The following is an 18,612-nucleotide window of genomic DNA, read 5'->3' on the forward strand; positions in this document are numbered from 1 at the left end:
ATGTATGTTTACTCCAATGCATGTTCTTGGTGTTTATCCCCAAGCAAGCATGCACAGAATAGGAGCCTTAGCCTCTGTTTGATTTATTCAATATATTTTATTCTTATAAATCAGAAGTATGCCAAGAAGACTACAGATTGTTTTGGTGGCATAACAATTGACATTTGTCCACCTTGATTACTGTTCTCTCAATGATTGCTTGAGACACAGATTGATACCTGTGTATACCTTAAGGGCAGAATGGTCTATTTTCTGGAACAGATCTTGAGGCCAAGGGATTTGCTCCCTGGTGGGTTACAGACAGACAATGGAATGTTAAAATGCAATATACACAAGCATCCTGTGATTGCTTTCTGCTAAAGAAAAAAGTGATAATGTATAATGATAATAAAAGTGATAGGATATAATAGTACAATCACCATCATCTACTCAAAACCCATAACTTAGGAAACAGTGTTAGACATTCCACTGCATAAATGAGTCTCTCTTTGATGGCTTGTAAAGTAGCATCAGTGACATCAGCACAGAGTTGTGGAATTTGTCACCAAGCCAATGACCTCTCTGAAACCTGTCATAAAGTAGTTAAGCATTACATGACACTTCTGTTTCTACCAAAACTCATGAGGGCTTCAGCACCAGCTGGATCAAGTTTTTTCTGGAAGAACCTAACTCTGCCTTCCATTAACCTGGTGGAACTCCGAAGATGCTTTTTAGAGTTCAGGGGCACCTTCAGTGCAGAAAAGCAAACATTGGCTTTAAATACCCTATAAGATTAGAACAAAATGACCCAGTACTACTATCCATGCTTGAATAGTGGAAGAACAGGTAGTAGTCCCTTAATTGTGGCCAAATCATATGCCCCAACATTCTAAAGACAGTAGTTATGGAGGGCAAAATGAGGGGGTCACTATCTCCTGTAATTCGAGCACAGTTGCCATGTTGATTGAAGGCAGCCATTTAAATACATAATCATTTTCTGAGTTTTGGTAAAATCACAATTTTATGTATATTCCCAGTTGGTCCAGCCTGGGCTGTGTCAACAAGGGATGTAGACACCACTATGTTCCCATACATCCCAACATTAAAGGTTATCATCTCACTCTATGCCCAACCATCATAAAACAGGGAGGGCAAAGTCCCATCCCCTTGGTCCTTCTTTCCAGGGATTACTTTTAGCCTAGCCAGGCAATAGACACAAACATTGTGTGGGTAAACAGAATGCTTAAAGCAGCCATCGCACAACACCTCTTCAGACCTGGAGAACCTCTGGACCAGTTATTTTCAGGTTTCTTTTTAATCATGGCTACCTTTAAAGCCTTGTTCTGCCGTTCAAAAGATGAACTAGATTGCCCTGGAATGGCAGACATTGCCAGAGGCCAGATGCAATCCTGTTCACCTGTGATCACCGACTCAGGAAGAGAATCATTTCACTCAAAACATGGGTGCTTGGCTGCAATACTCTTGGGTGCTTGGCTGCAACCATGTGTTCTTTTTTTTAGAGGGCATTCTATGATATGCATGCCCGTTTGCACAGACTCACTGAGAGGGAAATGGGGGGGGGGCTTTCATCTTAAACTGTCTTGATATGAAATGCATTCATGTGCCCACCTGTTTGTATTCTCATTCTTCAAACCTAGCACCACCACTCATGCCTTTCAGTGGCTATGCTCTCATAATGTCCTCCTCCCAAGGGCAGGGATCAATCCTTTTTGGGCTGATAGCTTCCCAACCCAGTCAGTTACAGAGAGCCATGTTGAAAGCATGCATCCTGCCACGGCCAGAAGCATCCCCAGCCGCAAGAACCAGCAATCCCTGTCCAGACAAAGAGGGATCCAATTGCAAGCTTGGATTTCAGACACCAGCATTTACAATATCAAAAGCCTTCTCTAAGAAGCCGGAAAAGAACACAAACAAATCCCAGCCCTCCTTTCAAGTTCATCACAACCAGCATTCCTACCGGGCACCCATTGGCCTGATCGGCTGCTTCTAATCTTTGCAGCAGAACTGATTCAGACAGTCGTCCAAAGGGTGTGACCCACTACGATGCGAATTACAGGGCCCGCTCCGAAAGCAGGTTGCAGAAAAGAAAGTATCGACTGTTTTTTTTTTTTTTTTTTTTTAAAGTATAGCTGTATGCAAACGATACCAAGTAATTAGGTTAGGTCAATCGCCCGTCTAGGGCAAACGCCGCAGGAGCGTGCACGAAGCAGCGCGGCTGCCAGCAGCAGCAGACAGGAAAGAAGACTGGCGTGCATTACACGTCGGGTGGAGATGCGGCGAGTTCTCCGCCAGCGAGTGGCAGAGAGGCCTACCGGATCTGCAAAGTTGCTGTCTGGGAGCTGTCCACAGGTGCAGCTCTGGGGGAGAATTCTGCCCCCTTGTCTTCCTGCAGGAAGACGTCCCCCAGGCCAACTGAGGACGACTAGATTTCGCGCCGGGACGCGGAAAGCACGGAGGAAGAAGCGCTCTTTCCTAAGGGACGAGTCGGGCCAGGACTTGCCGTGGGGCTCGCCCAAGGGTGCAACCCGCCCCCGGGCTTAGCCCCCACCCCACCCCTCACTGAACCTTCCCGTTGCATTCGGCATGCCGCAGGGGAGGAGGAGGGGCGCGCGTGTCTCCCGGCAAGGCCAATCTCGGCGGAGAAGGTCACCGGCCGGGGATCCGCAGCTCCCTACGCTGCGCCTGCAGCGAGCGCCCCATCCCTGCACGCCGCGCCGAGGCAGCCCCTGACCTACTTCGAGGGGGTCCAAGCCAGCGGCACCTACCTCCCTACTGCCCGGGCAGGAGCGGGGGGATTCAGCGGCTGGGCTCCGTCGGCGCTGCCATCCTCCCGGCAGGATGAGCCAAGGCGCGCGGCCGCGGGGGGGGGGATGCGCGGCTCCCGCCCTAGCCGCCGGCGCAGGAACCGCTGGCTCAGCCGAGGCGCCCCCAGCCAGCCAGCCAGCCAGCCAGGAGGGTTTTTCCGCCGCCCGCTGCAAGGAGGAGCACACCACGCTCCGGAGCCTCGGGCGGGGCTGGCGAGCGAGCAGCGGCTCCGCGCTCCCGGGTTGGCCGGCGGGGCGCGGACTGATAAGGGCGCCGGCCAATGAGAGTGCGCGAGGGGCGAGGCATGCGAGCTGGAGTCCCGCGTGCCTCCTTTGCCCCGACGGGCAGGGCCCTCCGGGACCGGCGTGCACGCGTTACGTGACGCCCGGGCGGCAGGACGCAGTTGGTTCCTGCCAAGCGGGGGCGGGGAGGGGGCTTGGCTGGTGTCCGTCTTTTCCCTCCAAGCGGGGTGGGGCGGGGGCGCAGTTTGGGGCGTCTTTCTTTTTTTTCTTTTTTTTGCGGTGGGGGAGGCAAGGCCAAAAGGTGTCCTCCCCGCGCGCCATTCTCCCTCTCGAAGGACTGGGTCTGAGGCTTCCTCTGGAAAAGTGGGGAAAGAAGCGTGGAAGAAAACAGAATGCGTCGTGCGAGTTTGGGGTCTTTTGCCACGGGCCGTATTTGAAGGCCGCTTCACACGGTCTGCGCTTCCCACACGGGAAAGATGTCTGCGCCGGCAGACCCTGAAAACCAGCCACGTGTACTTCACTGGGTGTAATTCCCAGTGGGTCGCCGTGTTAGTCTGTCTGCAGTAGTAGAAAAGGGCAAGAGTCCAGGAGCACCTTCAAGACTAACAAGAATATTTTCTGGCAGGGTATGTGAGCTTTCGTGAGCCGCAGCTCACTTCTTCAGATACAGCTAGAATGTGAATCCATCTGTCTTTAAGTAGAGGAGAGTGAATTCAGACAAGCATTAGTATGTCAATGTTAACAGTATGTCAATGTGAATAGCAGGCGTGATGGGGTTAGGTGTGGTCTGCAGAAGAGTCTGTGATGTCCAGGGGAGAAATGGGTGTGGAGAAATCAGCATTAGTAATGAGCCATGAATGCAAGGTCTTTATTCAGCCCAGGTAAACACATTGACTTTAGTTTGAATATCAACTGTAATTCAGCAGTTTCTCTTTCCAATCTCCCTTTGAAATGGGTGTGTATGCACGCTGTCTGTTAAAACTCCCCAAGGGCTGCCGGAGACTGTTTGGCTGTTGGAATGGCAGGGCTGCAGGATCCAACCGCTGCATCTTGGAATCACGATATTGTAAGAATGAAAGACTTGTGTCATGGTATCTGACTCAAGTGCCCCCTTGCCCCTGCAGTCAATGGCCAGCCAGATGTCTTTGGGAAGCTCCGGAGGAGAGTGAGATGAACAGCCCCCACTAAGAAATGAAGCTCACTGCATAACGTTGGGCCTGTCACTGTCCCTGAGATTCAATAGCATTTCTAGAGTGATAAGAGGGGGACCATATTTGATACCCTGAGGGGAAGGCTGGGATAAAAATGTAATAAACCATCTGGAGAGAGCCCCCACATACTCACATGTGCGCAGCCTCTGAAGAAATGTTCAGCTTGGCCGTCCTGGCCAATAGCTTTCAGTTGACCTGGCCACTGTGAATGGGCCTAACTCCACTTCAAAGCTGGCTAAAGTCTTCACCAAAGTGATGCCTACTTGCCACCCTTCTTCTCTTTGTCTTCTTTCATTTAATCTTTTCTATCATTTGTCACCTTTCACATTTGTTCCTTTTAACCATCAGAGTACAGTTAGCATTTCCAGTTAGGTGCCTGGTTCTATCCATACCATGAGTTTCCCAAACCATGAATTACTATGTTTGTGAGCATCATAGCAAAGCAAATAATCTGAATGCTGAAAGCAGCAGTTCCAAGTTTTCCATTCAGAAAGAGTTGTTTTCACAAAAGAGCTGTGTATTACAGATATACTGTACAGAACAATAGGTATGGAGTGCACAGGCGATTCCATAGACATCACTTGGGTGTCTCTGGTGGAACCAAATGCGTATATATGTATGTGGGTGTAGCGGTTAAGGTGTCAGACTAGGACCTGGGAAGCAAAGCAGCCTACGTGGTTCTCCTCTCCTCCATTGTATCTTCACATTTTTTTTCACAATTCATTCTTAACCAACAACCTCTGCTTACTCTTTTAGAAATTTCCCATGCCTAATTTTATAAACTCGATCCCACTCTCTCCTTAGTCATTTCATTTCTAAGCTCAGTGGCTCCTGTCTCCTAAGTCTTTCCTGGTAAGGGAGATGCTTTTACTTTTTAGTTGCCTTTGTTTATCTAAGGGCTGCTTCTCATGCAGAAGCACAAAATGAGCTGCAGAGCAGGGCCCTAGCTGCACTGGGTGCTGTACAATGGTACTGCTGACTCACAAGCTATGCATGCAAGACCCATTGAATTTACTGTTTCCCTACAGCGTAGAATGCCTGTTGCCACTGGCCTCCCTTTTGGTCTTTCCTTGCCTTTCCCTGGCATCAGGCCCTTTGTCTGTTTACTTTGCCCCTCTGGTGTTCCAGTGCAGTAAAAGATGATGAAAATCCTTTCCATGTGCCCTTGCAGAAGAAGTACTTGCTGGAGCCAAAGACCTGACAGATCAAGCTAACAAATAACATCTGGAGAGAAGACCAGTGGACAGGCAGCACAGTCTAAACATGGTACCCAATGCAATGATTCTTACCCAGGGTAGTCAATATGCAGAAGATGCTATTACTAAGATGCAAAGCACTGAGACTGTTTCCATAGCAACTACTTTTCTCTACAGAGAAGCAGATTAAACCCCATGCTTCTTGTTAGTGTTCTTTTATCAACACACTGCCCATTTGCTCACGTGAAAACTGGCTGTTGCTTTCATCCTGTGGCTGCAGTAACAAGCAGTGTAGCAAATGAGACTGGAAGGCATGCAGCGTAAGTGGGAAAATGCAGACAGGAGACTTACACGTGAAGTTTCGTTGCAGTTTCAAAAGGGACCAATAGTGTGCACGCTCATTTGCATGGCTTAGGTTCTTCGCTCCAGGCACCCACCTCCCCACCCATGGGACTTTAAAACTGCTGCCCAGTCCAGCTTCTCCTTCTGCTCATGTGCCCGGTGTTTGCTGCTGCAGGGAGCAAGCAAAGAGCCAGGGCGTGCTAGCTGTGTCTGCGCCGGTCAGCTCGGTTGAATTATGCCACTACAGTTCTATGGATGATTGTGTTGACCAAGCACAAATGGTTGCTACCCTGTTGCCAAGTTCTGTCTGCTAGTAAACAGTGACTTGGCTCTGCTGCAAAGCTCTCTGCCAATCAAGGCTCAGCAGCCCAACCTGCGCAGTGGCTTCAGCAGAAACACAGATGCACACAGCCAAGAAATACTGGCTGCCTCTCAAAGGCAGCTGATTCCGTGTCCCTCTATTAAAAACAATCTTATGTGTAAAAAAAAAACAACCTACTACAATACTGGTAAAACCAGAAAGTCATCCAGCCATTGTAGTCACCTGATGCACAGTGACAGAGTATGGGCCATTTCCTACATTATATGGCAGTAAACCTAGTTAATACAATGAGGCTGTGTAGGAGCCATCAGCCAAGCAAAAGGGTGGGCAAATCAGAGGACAAGCAGCCGTGTTTACGTGTTTCCGCTTGCGCAGTGTGAGGCAGCTTCAGGCTAACATAACTCAGTGACTGTTTAGATTCCGTTTTGTAAATGCTACAGGGATCTTTTAAATTCACATCTGACAAAGGTTTGAGAACAGAGCAATACGAAGAAGCCCAGTCTGCACTTGTGAAGTGTTTTAACCACCTATTTGCCGTGTTTTGACCTGTAATAAACTCACTTTTTACCTGTAGAGTTGGGATGTATCCACACTACAAACTTTAAACTGGTTTAACAGATACATGAATATTTAAAGCTGCCTTATACTAAAAGTCCATTCCTGAGGGGGGGGGGCATTCTGTGGCGGCCGGAGGCCAGCACAGCAAGCTGAAAAAAGAAATAAATTTTATTCTTAAAACCCAGTGGAATTCCCCATTCGGATCCACAGGGCTGGGTCATGATTTTGCAAGTGTATCTTGATGCCTGCAAAATGGCAATTATAGAGCCCGAAAGGGGTTAGCAAGCTGCCTAAAGGCAGCTCCACCCCTGGGCGCACCTCCAGACTGTCCCCCCAGATGCCTGCACAGGGAGATATGCTGGGGAAATGCCGGTGGAGGCTGTGCCAGTCTCCGAGAGCCATGCTGCCACAGCGGTCCAAGAGGCCAGCATACGTCACCCTACGTCGGTGTCTGTGCCACTTTGCATGGTGCAGGTATGCCACTTTGCATGGAGTAGGGGTCACACTGGCTGCTATGGGCATTCAGGGGGTGAGGCTTTAGGAATGGGCTGTTATTCAATAGTGACCGGTGGCAGCTCTCCAAGATCTCAGACTGAAAAAGTTCTTGCCTGGAGTGAGCTACTTGAGATCCATTTTTGACTGAAGGTGTCAGAAACTGCACCTGGGACCTTTTGCGTGCGCAGCATTTGCTCTGCTTCTGAGCTGTGCCCCCTTCCCAAGTCATTTCATCTCTCCAGAGAAACTCAGGAATTCTCATTCCTTGAGGGTGGCTTGGTTGAAGAAGGCAAGGCACTTATACTGAAACAAGGCAACAGTAAACATTGCTACATTAAAAAAATTTCAGCTATATGTACATGCTATATGTATTCCAAAAGTTGTTGTGTCATCCTAATTGTTTAATATATTATACTTCAAGTTTTGGCTATTGTCTCACACTCATGCAAACAGAAGCAAAGCAAAAGCCCATGGGGGAGGTACCATCTTTCCCCTATTTTTACACCTTTTGTTGCAACCTGTACCGTATCATTGGTTCATTCATCTTTTTGACTGGCTCCCACTTTAAAATCAGCTGTAGATCTAGGTTAGTTATATATAGAAAGATTTGTGAGTCTCTTTTTAGTGCATAAAGATCTGAGCAGGGCCTTTTTTTAATTGGGAAGGGACTACATTTTTAGTTCTCAAGATTTCCCCCCCCCCTCCTGTACAATACTTCGAAGTATTATCAGACATTGAGGCTTGAATTGTTGCCTATTCATACAATTACTAATTTGTTTATGGTATTTGATTATTAACACACACACCCCAACATACACTTTTTAGCCATATTGGTTACCAATGTTAGAATCAGAATCCATAATGTACAATTCAAATAACAGCAATAGTTGTTGCCATTGAAGAAACTTGCAATGCCCTGGCTGACAGAGTAGCAAAATTTGCCTTTGGAGAGAAAAGAAGCCTTGTCAGTGTTGAAGAGAGGACATTGGCCAAGGCAAATTAGGAAGAGCCTTTGCCCTTGTTTCTAACCTGAAGTATTGACTTCCATTCCTCTTATGAGCCTGGCTGCCAAAGCTACTGTTGCTCCTTTTTCTATTCTCCCGCAGATGTTGAAGTTGGGGGCAGATTCCTCACTTGAGCCAAACTGTTGACCAGTAGCTGGCTGTTCCCTCTTCAGTCTCTCTTGTGTTTGATTTAATGCCAGCATTTTCAAAGCAGTAGAAACTTTTTTTGGGGGGTGGGGGAATCAGTTGCACACCAATAACTTGGAAAATTGTTGCATCGGTACCTCCATGGGCTGATCTCGTTGGTTTTTCCTTGCAGCCTGTGCTGTTTTCCCTTTCCTAATGGCTTCCTGCATTCTGAACCAGCTCACCCCTGGACTCAATCCTGCAAAATCAACAGCTGGCCAAATGCCAAGTAAATGCTTTGCCATGTCATACAGCCACACTGAAGCCCCTCACCCCTTATACTTGTGCACACTCCAGCTCTTGTCAAGTAAATATTTAAAACTGAGATTGAATAGCAAGGGTGCCAGGAGCTGCCTGCCTTATTCCGATACCATCAAACTGAACTGGTAACAGCTCTGTCTGGTGCCCAAGCTCCATGCATTGAACATGCAAGGGGTGGAATCTTAGACATACAAAGTTTGTGCCCAAATAGTAAACAGTGTTCTCTGCCCATCAATGGTACCTCCAGAATTGCCGTATTGAAGCATATTTGACAGCTGTGTCCTCGTTCCTCCTTCATGCGTCTCCTAGCTACTACCATGGTTATAATAATGGCCAGATGCACCTCCTTATGTCTCCGTTGTGAGCATGAATGAAGAACAAAATAAAACCAACAAACTCAGCTCAGCTTCCCAAGAAAAGACTAAAATTTTCAGTGCATGATACCTTTGCAAAGATGTCAGTATTCTGAGGTGCGTTTTTAAGAAAATAAGAACTCCCACTCCCTATAACATGGCAGGCAGACATACTCATTGGAAGATGAATGGCTTCACTTTGGAACAAAACTACATGGACAATTTTACTCCCACAGTAACAGGCTCATGCGGCACGTTTTTGTATTCTGTCCTTTGCTGAACAGAGAGCACAGAGAAGATGTATTGGCTAAATATATGTTTCCACTGGGTCTTTGATATGCCAATTTAACTTAGACTGCTTCCACAGAGGGGTTTTTCCCCAAATCAGCAGCAGGAAGCTGCTGCAACATTGGGAGTGTGCAGATTGACGCCATGCCTGGTGTGAGCATGATTTGTCTGCCTCCCATAATTTCTCCCTTTGAGCCAATTAGAAATAACCCTACTTTAGTCTGGCTCAAAGGGAAGACTGGAGGGGGGGGGATGACTGCAAGCAGAATATCTGGACTGCAAGAAGAATGTCTATTTAACCACTGTGAACAGAACGCAAAGTAAGTTCCACCTTCAAAATTGGTCAGTTTATCAGTGGTTTGTAGCTACGATGGTAGTGAAATGGGACCATGGAGCCTGGGTACAGCTCTGTCTGAGAGCACCCCTTCTTCCAGCTACCAGCTGCCATTGCTGACGACAGAGGAAAAAATGGCAGCAGCCCTAAATTGTGCCTTTACTGACACTTCTCTAAGAACCTCCTCCGCAAGCACTTTTTAAACTATACTTTAATGTATATTTGTAATTTTTAAAAAATGCTGTAAGTTTCTTTGGGAGCCAGTTTGGCTGGAAAACAGGGTAAAAAAATGAAAATAAAGTAAAACGCTTCCAAAGTCCCAGGTCATGTGCCTCTGATTAGTAGGTGCTGGAGAATTTTTTTTAAAAAGAGGAGGGCTATTTGTCACTCCCTGCTGGTGAACTTCCAGAAGGCATCTGGTTGGCCACTTTTGGAAACAGAATGTTGGATTACAAAGACCCACCTCGGCCTAATCCAGCAGGGCTCTTCTTAAATTTATATGAAACTTGGATTCACCCCACAGGGGAAAGCTACCAGGAGATGATTTGGAGCAGAGGAACAACAGATGAGAAAATGGTAAAGTGCCTCCTCCCAGAATTGCATATTGGCTGCCAATCACTCCCTCCTTAAACTGTATTTGCTAGTTTATAAACTAGCACTGGAGTTATAATGTGTTTGATTGCACATAACAGATAGTTAGTGCCTCAGTCTGCTAGATTTGCCTTACTTTCTCTGCATGACATGCTCACAGAGATTGCTGGGTTTGTGATTTCAGCTTTGACTGTTCCAGTAAATACCTTTTGTGGTTCACAAGTTCAGAAGAGACCCCAAGGGCCACCCAGTCCAACCCCCTGCCTTGCAGGATCCCACAATCAAAGTTGGATTTCTCCAGTTGCTGAGCACCATCTGTTGTTGATGCTGCACCCTATATCTGTGTTATCCGTTGCAGCAGCAGCTTGAGTCTGTATATATCACTGTGGAGAAAGGTGGGGGTATAAATGAAGTGAATACATAATAACTATAGCTGAAGATAGGAGGCAGATAAAAGGTAGGTTAGTGAGTGCCTGAGAATGAAATAATGAGGCAAGGAAAGGAGAGAGGATTTAGGGGTTGCCAGGCAGAGGGGAAGAGGAAATAGCATGGGGAGGGGGATACAGGGGAAAGCGAGGTACCACCCCACAAGTCCTTGAGGGTTCCCTACCATGCAAGTGGGCCTGGCCCAGTGGCCGGCACCACACAACTGGCCACAGTTTTCCTTGGAAAAGGCTTCTGGGGCAGGGAGAGGGACAGCTTAAGACAGAGAGGCAGATGTTGGGTGGGCTGTTGGGTGGGAGGGAGAAAAGCAGGAAAAAGGAGGCTATGGGGGCTTTCAGGAAAGAGAAAGAGGAAATAGAGGGGGAGGGGAAATAAGATGCCTCCCACAAGTCCTTGTGGGCTCCCACTTGTGTGTTGTTGTTTTTTAGTTTGCATTCAGCAATGGCATCTCATCTAAAATGCTTTAAGGTCAAGCTGTCAAAATGTGTTGTCTGTTGTAAAATATCAGAGAGCAGTTGGAAAAGCAGGGTCTCGAGCAGAGATCCTCCGACTGCAAGACAGTTTTCATGTGGCTGCAAACCCGAGCTTCTGAAATGAAGCTGTTGTTATGGCAGGCCCAGGACAGAGGGTCCTGAAAACCATGTTGACTGTTGCAATACTAACATCAGTCTATTATCATAGGCGCCTATAAAGGGGTCATCCACTGATTTCAAGGAAAGTGTCTATGTGGCCCGAAACCTCATCAGCTCCATAGTCCATTTCCAAAATTGGTTTTTGAAAGAGTCAATCCATCTCATTTTGGGGCTTCCTCTTTTCTTGTTTCCTTCAACTTTTCCTAGCTTTATTGTCTTTTCCAGTGACTCTTGTCTTCTCATAATGTGACCAATGTACAACAGCCTCTATTTAGTCATTTTGGCTTCTAGGGTTAGTGCAGGCTTGATTTGATCTAGAACACACTAATTTACTTTTTTGTCGGCCCATAATATCTGTAAAATTCTCCTCTGACACCACAAATGTGTCAAACCACAAATGTGTCAAACATGACAAATGTGGTATCATCTGCATATCTCAAATTGTTAATGTTCTCACATGCCATGTTCCTATTATATGTGTCAAACAGCTTTGGGCTTTCCTTTAGCATCCATTCATGCTAACAACTAAATGTCCTTTTGGCTTTTGTCCAGTTGCATCATTAAGAACATCACTACTCATAGTTGTCCTCAACTCTTCTCCAGTAGTAGATTGACTGCCATCTGATCTGAGGTCCCATCTTCCAGCACTATATATATATATTTTTTTGGATCATCTGACCATAGGGTTGTTAAGGGAAGAGTTGGTCATAAGTGGTTTACTATTGTCTTCTTCTGCGCAGTACTAACCAGGGTTAGCTGAAGTAGCAATTCTGTTGTCTACGAAAGATTCCCTGCCAGTGTCACCTTCCACTACTGCTGCTGCCCAGTAGCTACCCTTCAAAGATTCCTCCACCTCATCATCATTGAAACTGCCACTCCCTGAAGGGGGTGGATGCATCTTAATCTAGTGTCTCAACTGTGACCTTTGTGCCTTGAGCAACTCTGCTAGGAGTTTAGCCTCTTGACAGAGTCTAGGCCCCTTGCTGTAAGCTTCGCTGACACACACAAACCCCCTCACCACATTAAATTGTGAGTCCAAGAGGGTGCAAATAATGGCTTGTATTTAAAAAAAAAAATTAAGCTACATAATTTGCTGGCGACACAGTCCCACGCTTCACCAGCACACCAATTCCTCAGACAAATAGGATACAGACAGAATCCTTAATGAACTCATGGAAGAAGCCTGATTTATTTTTCCCATTAACAAACCAATTATGTGAGATGTAGCAAAGCCTCTAAAACCAAGAGGAGGTTATTCTGTTCTACACCCAAGCCTTCACACAAAAGGAATTAGCTTGCCCCTTAGTTTGCCACGAAAGCCCCTTATCCATCCCACACCACACCACTAAGCTGTGGGTGGACGGGGAGAAAATGCTAGCCGTTATCTCAGGAGAGATTCCTTTGAAGAAACTCTCGGTTCTTTCACACACTGAAATCTCCACATCATCCAACCACACATGAATCACTTTCAGCAGAGCTGCATCTCTCCTAGCAACAGCAGGATTAGTCATAGTAACCAGGCGGCTGAGGATTGTTTGCAACTGGTTACTCGAAGACTGTGTGTTCTCTTCTGCTGCAATTTTCCCTCTGCTTTCTCTGCTTTGCCATGGTAATTCTCTTGACTTGGAAAGCCCGGATGGTCTTGAGAAGTGGAACACTAAAAAAAAAGGTCACTAAACTCAGCTCTTTCTGTTTGCTCCTGCAGGGGCTGTTGAGATTGTGGAAAGTAATCTGATTCCCTCTCTAGTACTCAAGCTGAAAACAGAGAATGAAGAGATCCAAATACTGCTGTTGGAGACACTGACAGGCTGCCTGCGTGTTGAGGCCTTTGAAGCCTTGGCCACAGGAGCTGTTGGCATTCTGAAGGAGATGCTCAACCACGCTTCTGTGGAGATCAGGAGCAGAGCAGCTGAGGCCCTAATGACCATCAGGTGAGGGAAAGAAACATCACGGCCAAAGGCCCCTGTCCAGGGTCTTCCACTCATTCAGTATCAGAGGCTGATAGGTCTTCGGGCTAATGTGAGGATGTCAGTAGAGGTGCCCCCCCCCCCCCGGTTAGGTACAGACAGCCACCTCAGACAGTTTTGGTCACCATTAAGGGTGGCAAAAGTAGCAGATATACCATTGTGACTTATGGGGCACATTCAGTGGGAAGTTCTCCTGTGCAAGCCCCATTGAGTGAATGGGAGCTGCTATTAGTCCGCATCCATTCATTCCAATTAAGCTTATACAGGAGAACTTCCACATGCGTGACCTTCCCAAGAACATCCATTGAGCTTTATTGGCAAATGAGGATTTTAACACTATAATCCATCATGTTGGATTCCAGGGCTTCCCCCCTCTCCATCATGTCTACTTTGCTTTTATTCAGAGGGGCATAAATTCCAAAGGAGTTTTCTCCACAGTTAGACCAAGTAAGCAGCTGCATGCTCTGTATTCCCCATTGTAAATTTCACATGAAGGCCCCTTGCCTCCAGTGCTCCAAGATGGTGGCTCTTACCTTGTGGAGAGGTAGACAGGGTGAGGCCACCTACTCATCTGACAAGACAACTCTCTGTGTGTGCCCCCTTGGTCTGTTGTGCAGATGGATTAAAGAGACTCAATCATCTCCTCTTTTGTTATCTTCAGTGTCCCTTTGGAGGGGAAGAATATGGTCTTTCAAGAGGATGTCTTCCCAGACCTTGTCTCCTTGTTGCTTGATGATGACGCTGAGGTCCGAGCCAATGCAGCTGGAGCACTGATGAATGCAGCAGTCACAACACAAGGTGAGAGAGGGGAAAGTGCCGCAGGCAGGCCCTTTTGGAGACCCAGCCCCTATTGAAGTGAAACGAAGGGAGTTTAGTTGCAGCAGCTGACATTCCTAGGTAGAGTAGCTTCAAGCAAAACAAGTTTTCTGCAGCCCTGCTCCAAGAACAGAACATAAACAAAGTGTCTGTGGGGTTACTTCACCAAGTTGAAGTAAACGTGATAAGGTGGCATCTACTCTGGTACAAAAGCATGGCTTGGTGGTAATCAGCTTGTGCTCACAGCAGAGCTACAGGGTCCGTGCTGTGGCTCACGTAGCTTCTGAGCTGTGCTGGAGCAAATCTGGCTCAGACATACAATACTGTTCTTGGCTGTGGCGGGGGGAACAGAACGGAAGAACCAAAGAAGCCCCTTCACATGTCACATGGCGATAAGTGTGTATTTGCTGCCATATACGCATGCAACAGATGGTGCCACCAACCAATTTTAGTTCCCTATTCCATGTACTGCTAAAGATGTGCATGGCTGAAAATAAATGTTAGGCCATGTGTGCATTGTGTTTTCAGATGTACACAAAAAGTATCTTGTAACCTAATGTGTGAATGAAAGAGCCCTAGGAGGATCTGTCAGGTGTCAGAGAACCAATTCTATCCAAGACTTTAATACAGGTGATTTCAGAGGGTAGCCGTGTTGGTCTGCAGTAGAACTGTTAGATTCTAGTCTTTGGTCCCAAGAGTAATTCAGGTGGTTGGTTTATTTTTAGGCAAATATTATGAGGTTCACTTTCTTCCATGGTTGGCCACTGCCTCCAACTATTCTGCCAAGCCTCTGCCTCTTCTGCCACTACGGCCTCATGCTGCTCTCTGTTGCTTGTGGTGGGTTCTGGTGTCCCAGTCCCAAATGATGTATTTCCCTGCAGTGCAGGAAATATCTGTGCATGTAGTTGCATGGCATTGGGGTGGCAAGACAGAGGGGTCTGGCCCACCCGTCAACTGGAATCACACTGATTGGGGTGTGCCTGTAAAGTAGCGCAGATTCTCTCATCAAATGTTTGGACAGATGTAGGTTGCAGCTGAGCTGTATGACATGCACAGAAGCCGAGAGCAGATTTGGCCTTAGTATCCACTCGGCATCAAGGGGAGGTGCTGACACAGTTGCATATGTGCAGCATTGCTCCTTTTTGAACAGGTGTATTATGCTGCAGGATGCTTTTATCCCATGGGAACCCCAGTAAAGCTATGGACGCAATCGCAGCAGCAAGCCAACATCAGCACATGGGCAAATTGTGAAACTGGCTTGACCTGTTCCAGCCAAGCTGTGAAACCCCCTGGGTAGCTAAGCAAGGCCTCTGGAGGGAACTGGTTTTAAGCAGGTTGACAACCACTGCCCTGGGACATCATCTTGGTTTTAAGCAGGAATGATTTAAAAGTAAGAAGGTGGTACAAAGCAGGGCCAGGGTCAGCAGGACCTGGGACAGCTCCCAGAGAATGCTCCCTAAGGAAGTGGAGGCTGGTTTTACTAGGCCCAAAGTTGTCAGAGCCAATATATCCCTCCAAGCTGAACCTGATAACTACCAGAACCCGATTAGTTAAAGGGGCAACTCTCTGACTCACAGCTGTGTACCATTGTGCCACTGAATTTCTTTGCATATGTCCTCTGCTTTCTCCAGTGGGGACCCCAACCCAGTAAATGGTCTTGGGCGGCTTCAGACTCCTCTCCTGAGCTTCCAGCCTGGGAACCATACACTCACCCTCCTCCTCTTCCCAAAAGAGGCTTTTGAGGAGTACGCCCTCCCACTGGGGTGTGGGTGGATCCAAATCCCCCATTTCTTGCATGGTGGTATTTGAACTTCCAGATTTGAACTTTCTCTTACAACTCAATACTCGGACCCACTTCCAGAACTGGTGGAGTTTGAGCCAAGTATATAAGGGATAAAGTAGGAATCCAATGCCCTACCTAAGTCCCACCTCCCTCTCCCCAGTTTGCCACCCCATTACTAGTTGCCAACTGCATTCTTGTGTGTTCAGGGAAATATGCTGCAATCAACGCTGCCGCCATTGAGACTCTCCTGCCGCTGATCCATGATGAAAAGGGCAAAGTCCGTCTGTACTCCATCAAGGCTTTGACCATGTTGTCAGAAGCTCCAGAGGGACGCAAGTTATTGCTGTGCCACGTGGAAGACTTTGAGGAGCGGAAGAAAGACCCCAGTGAGGCTGTGAGAAGAGCCGCCAAAATTGCTGTGGAAGTCATTACCTGGAAACCTTAAAAAAAAAAAAATTTAAGGTCACATGGGCCAAACAGCAATACATTAAGTTGTTCTTTGTTTATGGCAATAAACAGTCAACTTCCAGCAGTTCCAAAGATGTGTTGTGCTGTACTGGTACAACTGAGCTAGGGGAGCTTGTGTATTTCATGAGGAGTGGGGATTTTTACACCAAGGAAAGGGAGGGGAAGGAGTTGGAACTACATGGCTTAACACAGAGGCGCAATGTGAGATGGTTGCCCGAGGCAGCAGGCACTGTCCAAGATGGCAGAGGGGGAGACAGACAAAGCTGAGCCATAAAGTACAGGCTACTAGGAAGCAGTCTCTGCACAATGTCTGTGGAAATGGTACTACTAGGGTCTTTTGCAGCTCCCATCTATTTCAGAGAGGGATACACTACGGAGAAACTCCCAGAGAAGTTTGCCCTATAAAAATTATTGGAAGAGGGGACCATTTTGATTTTCTATATTAACAGCCAAGATGCTTCAGGCCTGACTGGGAGGGATGTTTTGTTTGTTATGAGGATATATGTGGGCCACTGTTACAGTCGATCTGGGCTGTAGTCACTTCTTTCTCACAACAACTTACGCTACTCAATGTCTTTCCACAAGCAGATGTTCCAGGAGAGGGCATCACACTGTCACCCCTTGCGCCCAGTTGTAAGGGATCCTAGCCTGCAGCACATCTTGAACCACATGTGCCATTCCATTGATACCCAAAAAAGTGTTTCTTGACCTGCTTGTGCAATCAGATGGGTCCTGTTGACAGACATGCCCTTTTTTTCTCCCACACATACACCCTCGATACACTAGCTGCATGCTATCAGATTGTAGTCCAGCAATCACATCCTCAGTCAAGAGGCAAGGATGCAGCCGGATAAATCACTGGCTGCTTGGGCAAACTAAAACTGCTACCTACACAGTTATCAGGTTCTCAGATTCAAGAACTGGCAAGGAATGGGTGTTATGTCCTTAATGCTTGGCATGAGAATAAGGAGGCAGCATAAGTTTTAAACAGGAGCAGGGTTTGATGTCAGGTTCTTTATCTGTGTGGAGCTGCAATGACAACAACTTCCTTTCTCCCTGTACCTGCCCACCACAAGTTCTGGAGTGGGCTCAGCAGGTTTAAAGCACTGGCCCAGTTTAAAGGAACAGAGTTGTCAAAAACACCAAAATGGGGTCAGTCCATTAGGTAGCAGGACAGCCAGGTGGCCTCCTTCCATAAAGTTACACAGCCTGAGAGAATGCAATAAATCCTGGAATATTCTGCAAGGCAATGGCATACAGTTGGTTGCATTCAGACATCACAATAAACCACAAGTTATAAATCATTAAATCCTGATCTATTATGATGTGTGAATCCAGGCTGCCCAGCAATCTGTGGTTTGTTTGGTGACAGCTAAAAGGGGATTTTAAACCATGGATGGCACATAAATGGTTGCATTTGTAAGCCACATAGCAACAATATTTAATATTTAGAAGAGCACATCAATGTCACTGTATGTCCTAGACCTATCAGTTGATAGATGCGTACGTAAGGACCGTACCTAAGCCCCTCCTCCAGCCAAGACTGCTTAGAAAGTAGGTTTCCCCTTTTTTTTTCTTTTGGACTTTGCCTGTCCCTTTTTTGAAACAAAACCCTATGCTGTAATACTTCTTGTGAGTAATGTCCCTTTTTTGAGCCTAAGTGCCAGGGGATCTGACACTTGGGGAGTCTCAGAAGAGCACCTGGATTCAGCCATGACACTGGAGAGTCCCAGGAATGTGGAAGGGTATTGTTGGAAGTAAAACTGATTAAGAGCAATCTCCCCCAGCTCCATGGCATATCTTTATCAAGGACATTACCCTCAGCAATGAGTCGGTGACTCAATCAAGGAGGACACTTAAATTATTAAGTTGCCCTCCATCCTATTCACATAGGTAATTTTTGCCTCTTTGTGCCCATGCAGATCTCTCACAATAGCCTAATCAAGGTAATTTCCCCAAATTTCCCCTCCAAACTATGACAGCAGTTAATTTTTAACCTGCCAGTAAGATTCACACTTCTTATCTTGACCCAGTCCAAAGTCAGGATGGTCAACCCCCACCCCCAGGACCCAGGATCTTCTGTCCATACAAGAAGAAGGTTGATTTTTATGGCTTACAATCACCCTCCATTCCCCTCTCCACAACAGACACCCTGTGAGGTAGGTGGGGCTGAGAGAGTGTGACTAGCCCAAGGTCACCCAGCTGGCTTCATGTGTAGGAGTGGGGAAACAAATCCAGTTCACCAGATTAGCCTCCGCCGCTCATGTGGAGGAGTGGGGAATCAAACCCGGTTCTCCAGTTCAGAGTCCACTGC

At 47.0% G+C, this 18,612-nt stretch overlaps 2 protein-coding genes across 2 annotated transcripts in view; one reads left to right on the forward strand and one right to left on the reverse strand.

The window, feature by feature from the left end:
• GNAZ (G protein subunit alpha z) overlaps positions 1-2,822 on the reverse strand; it is a 43,946-nt gene extending 41,124 nt beyond the window's left edge. Inside the window, exon 1 of the mRNA XM_056859147.1 lies at positions 2,766-2,822. The gene's annotated coding sequence lies outside the window, so the exon portion shown is untranslated. The remainder of the gene's footprint in view (positions 1-2,765) is intronic.
• Positions 1-16,275, forward strand: part of RSPH14 (radial spoke head 14 homolog) — a 71,309-nt gene extending 55,034 nt beyond the window's left edge. Inside the window, exons 4-6 of the mRNA XM_056859148.1 lie at positions 12,970-13,195; positions 13,893-14,029; positions 16,037-16,275. Coding sequence (XP_056715126.1) covers positions 12,970-13,195; positions 13,893-14,029; positions 16,037-16,275 — 602 coding nt within the window. The remainder of the gene's footprint in view (positions 1-12,969; positions 13,196-13,892; positions 14,030-16,036) is intronic.
• The last annotated feature ends 2,337 nt before the right edge of the window (positions 16,276-18,612 follow it).

The sequence above is a fragment of the Euleptes europaea genome, chromosome 13 (genome assembly GCF_029931775.1).
Source record: "Euleptes europaea isolate rEulEur1 chromosome 13, rEulEur1.hap1, whole genome shotgun sequence".
Taxonomy (NCBI): domain Eukaryota; kingdom Metazoa; phylum Chordata; class Lepidosauria; order Squamata; family Sphaerodactylidae; genus Euleptes; species Euleptes europaea.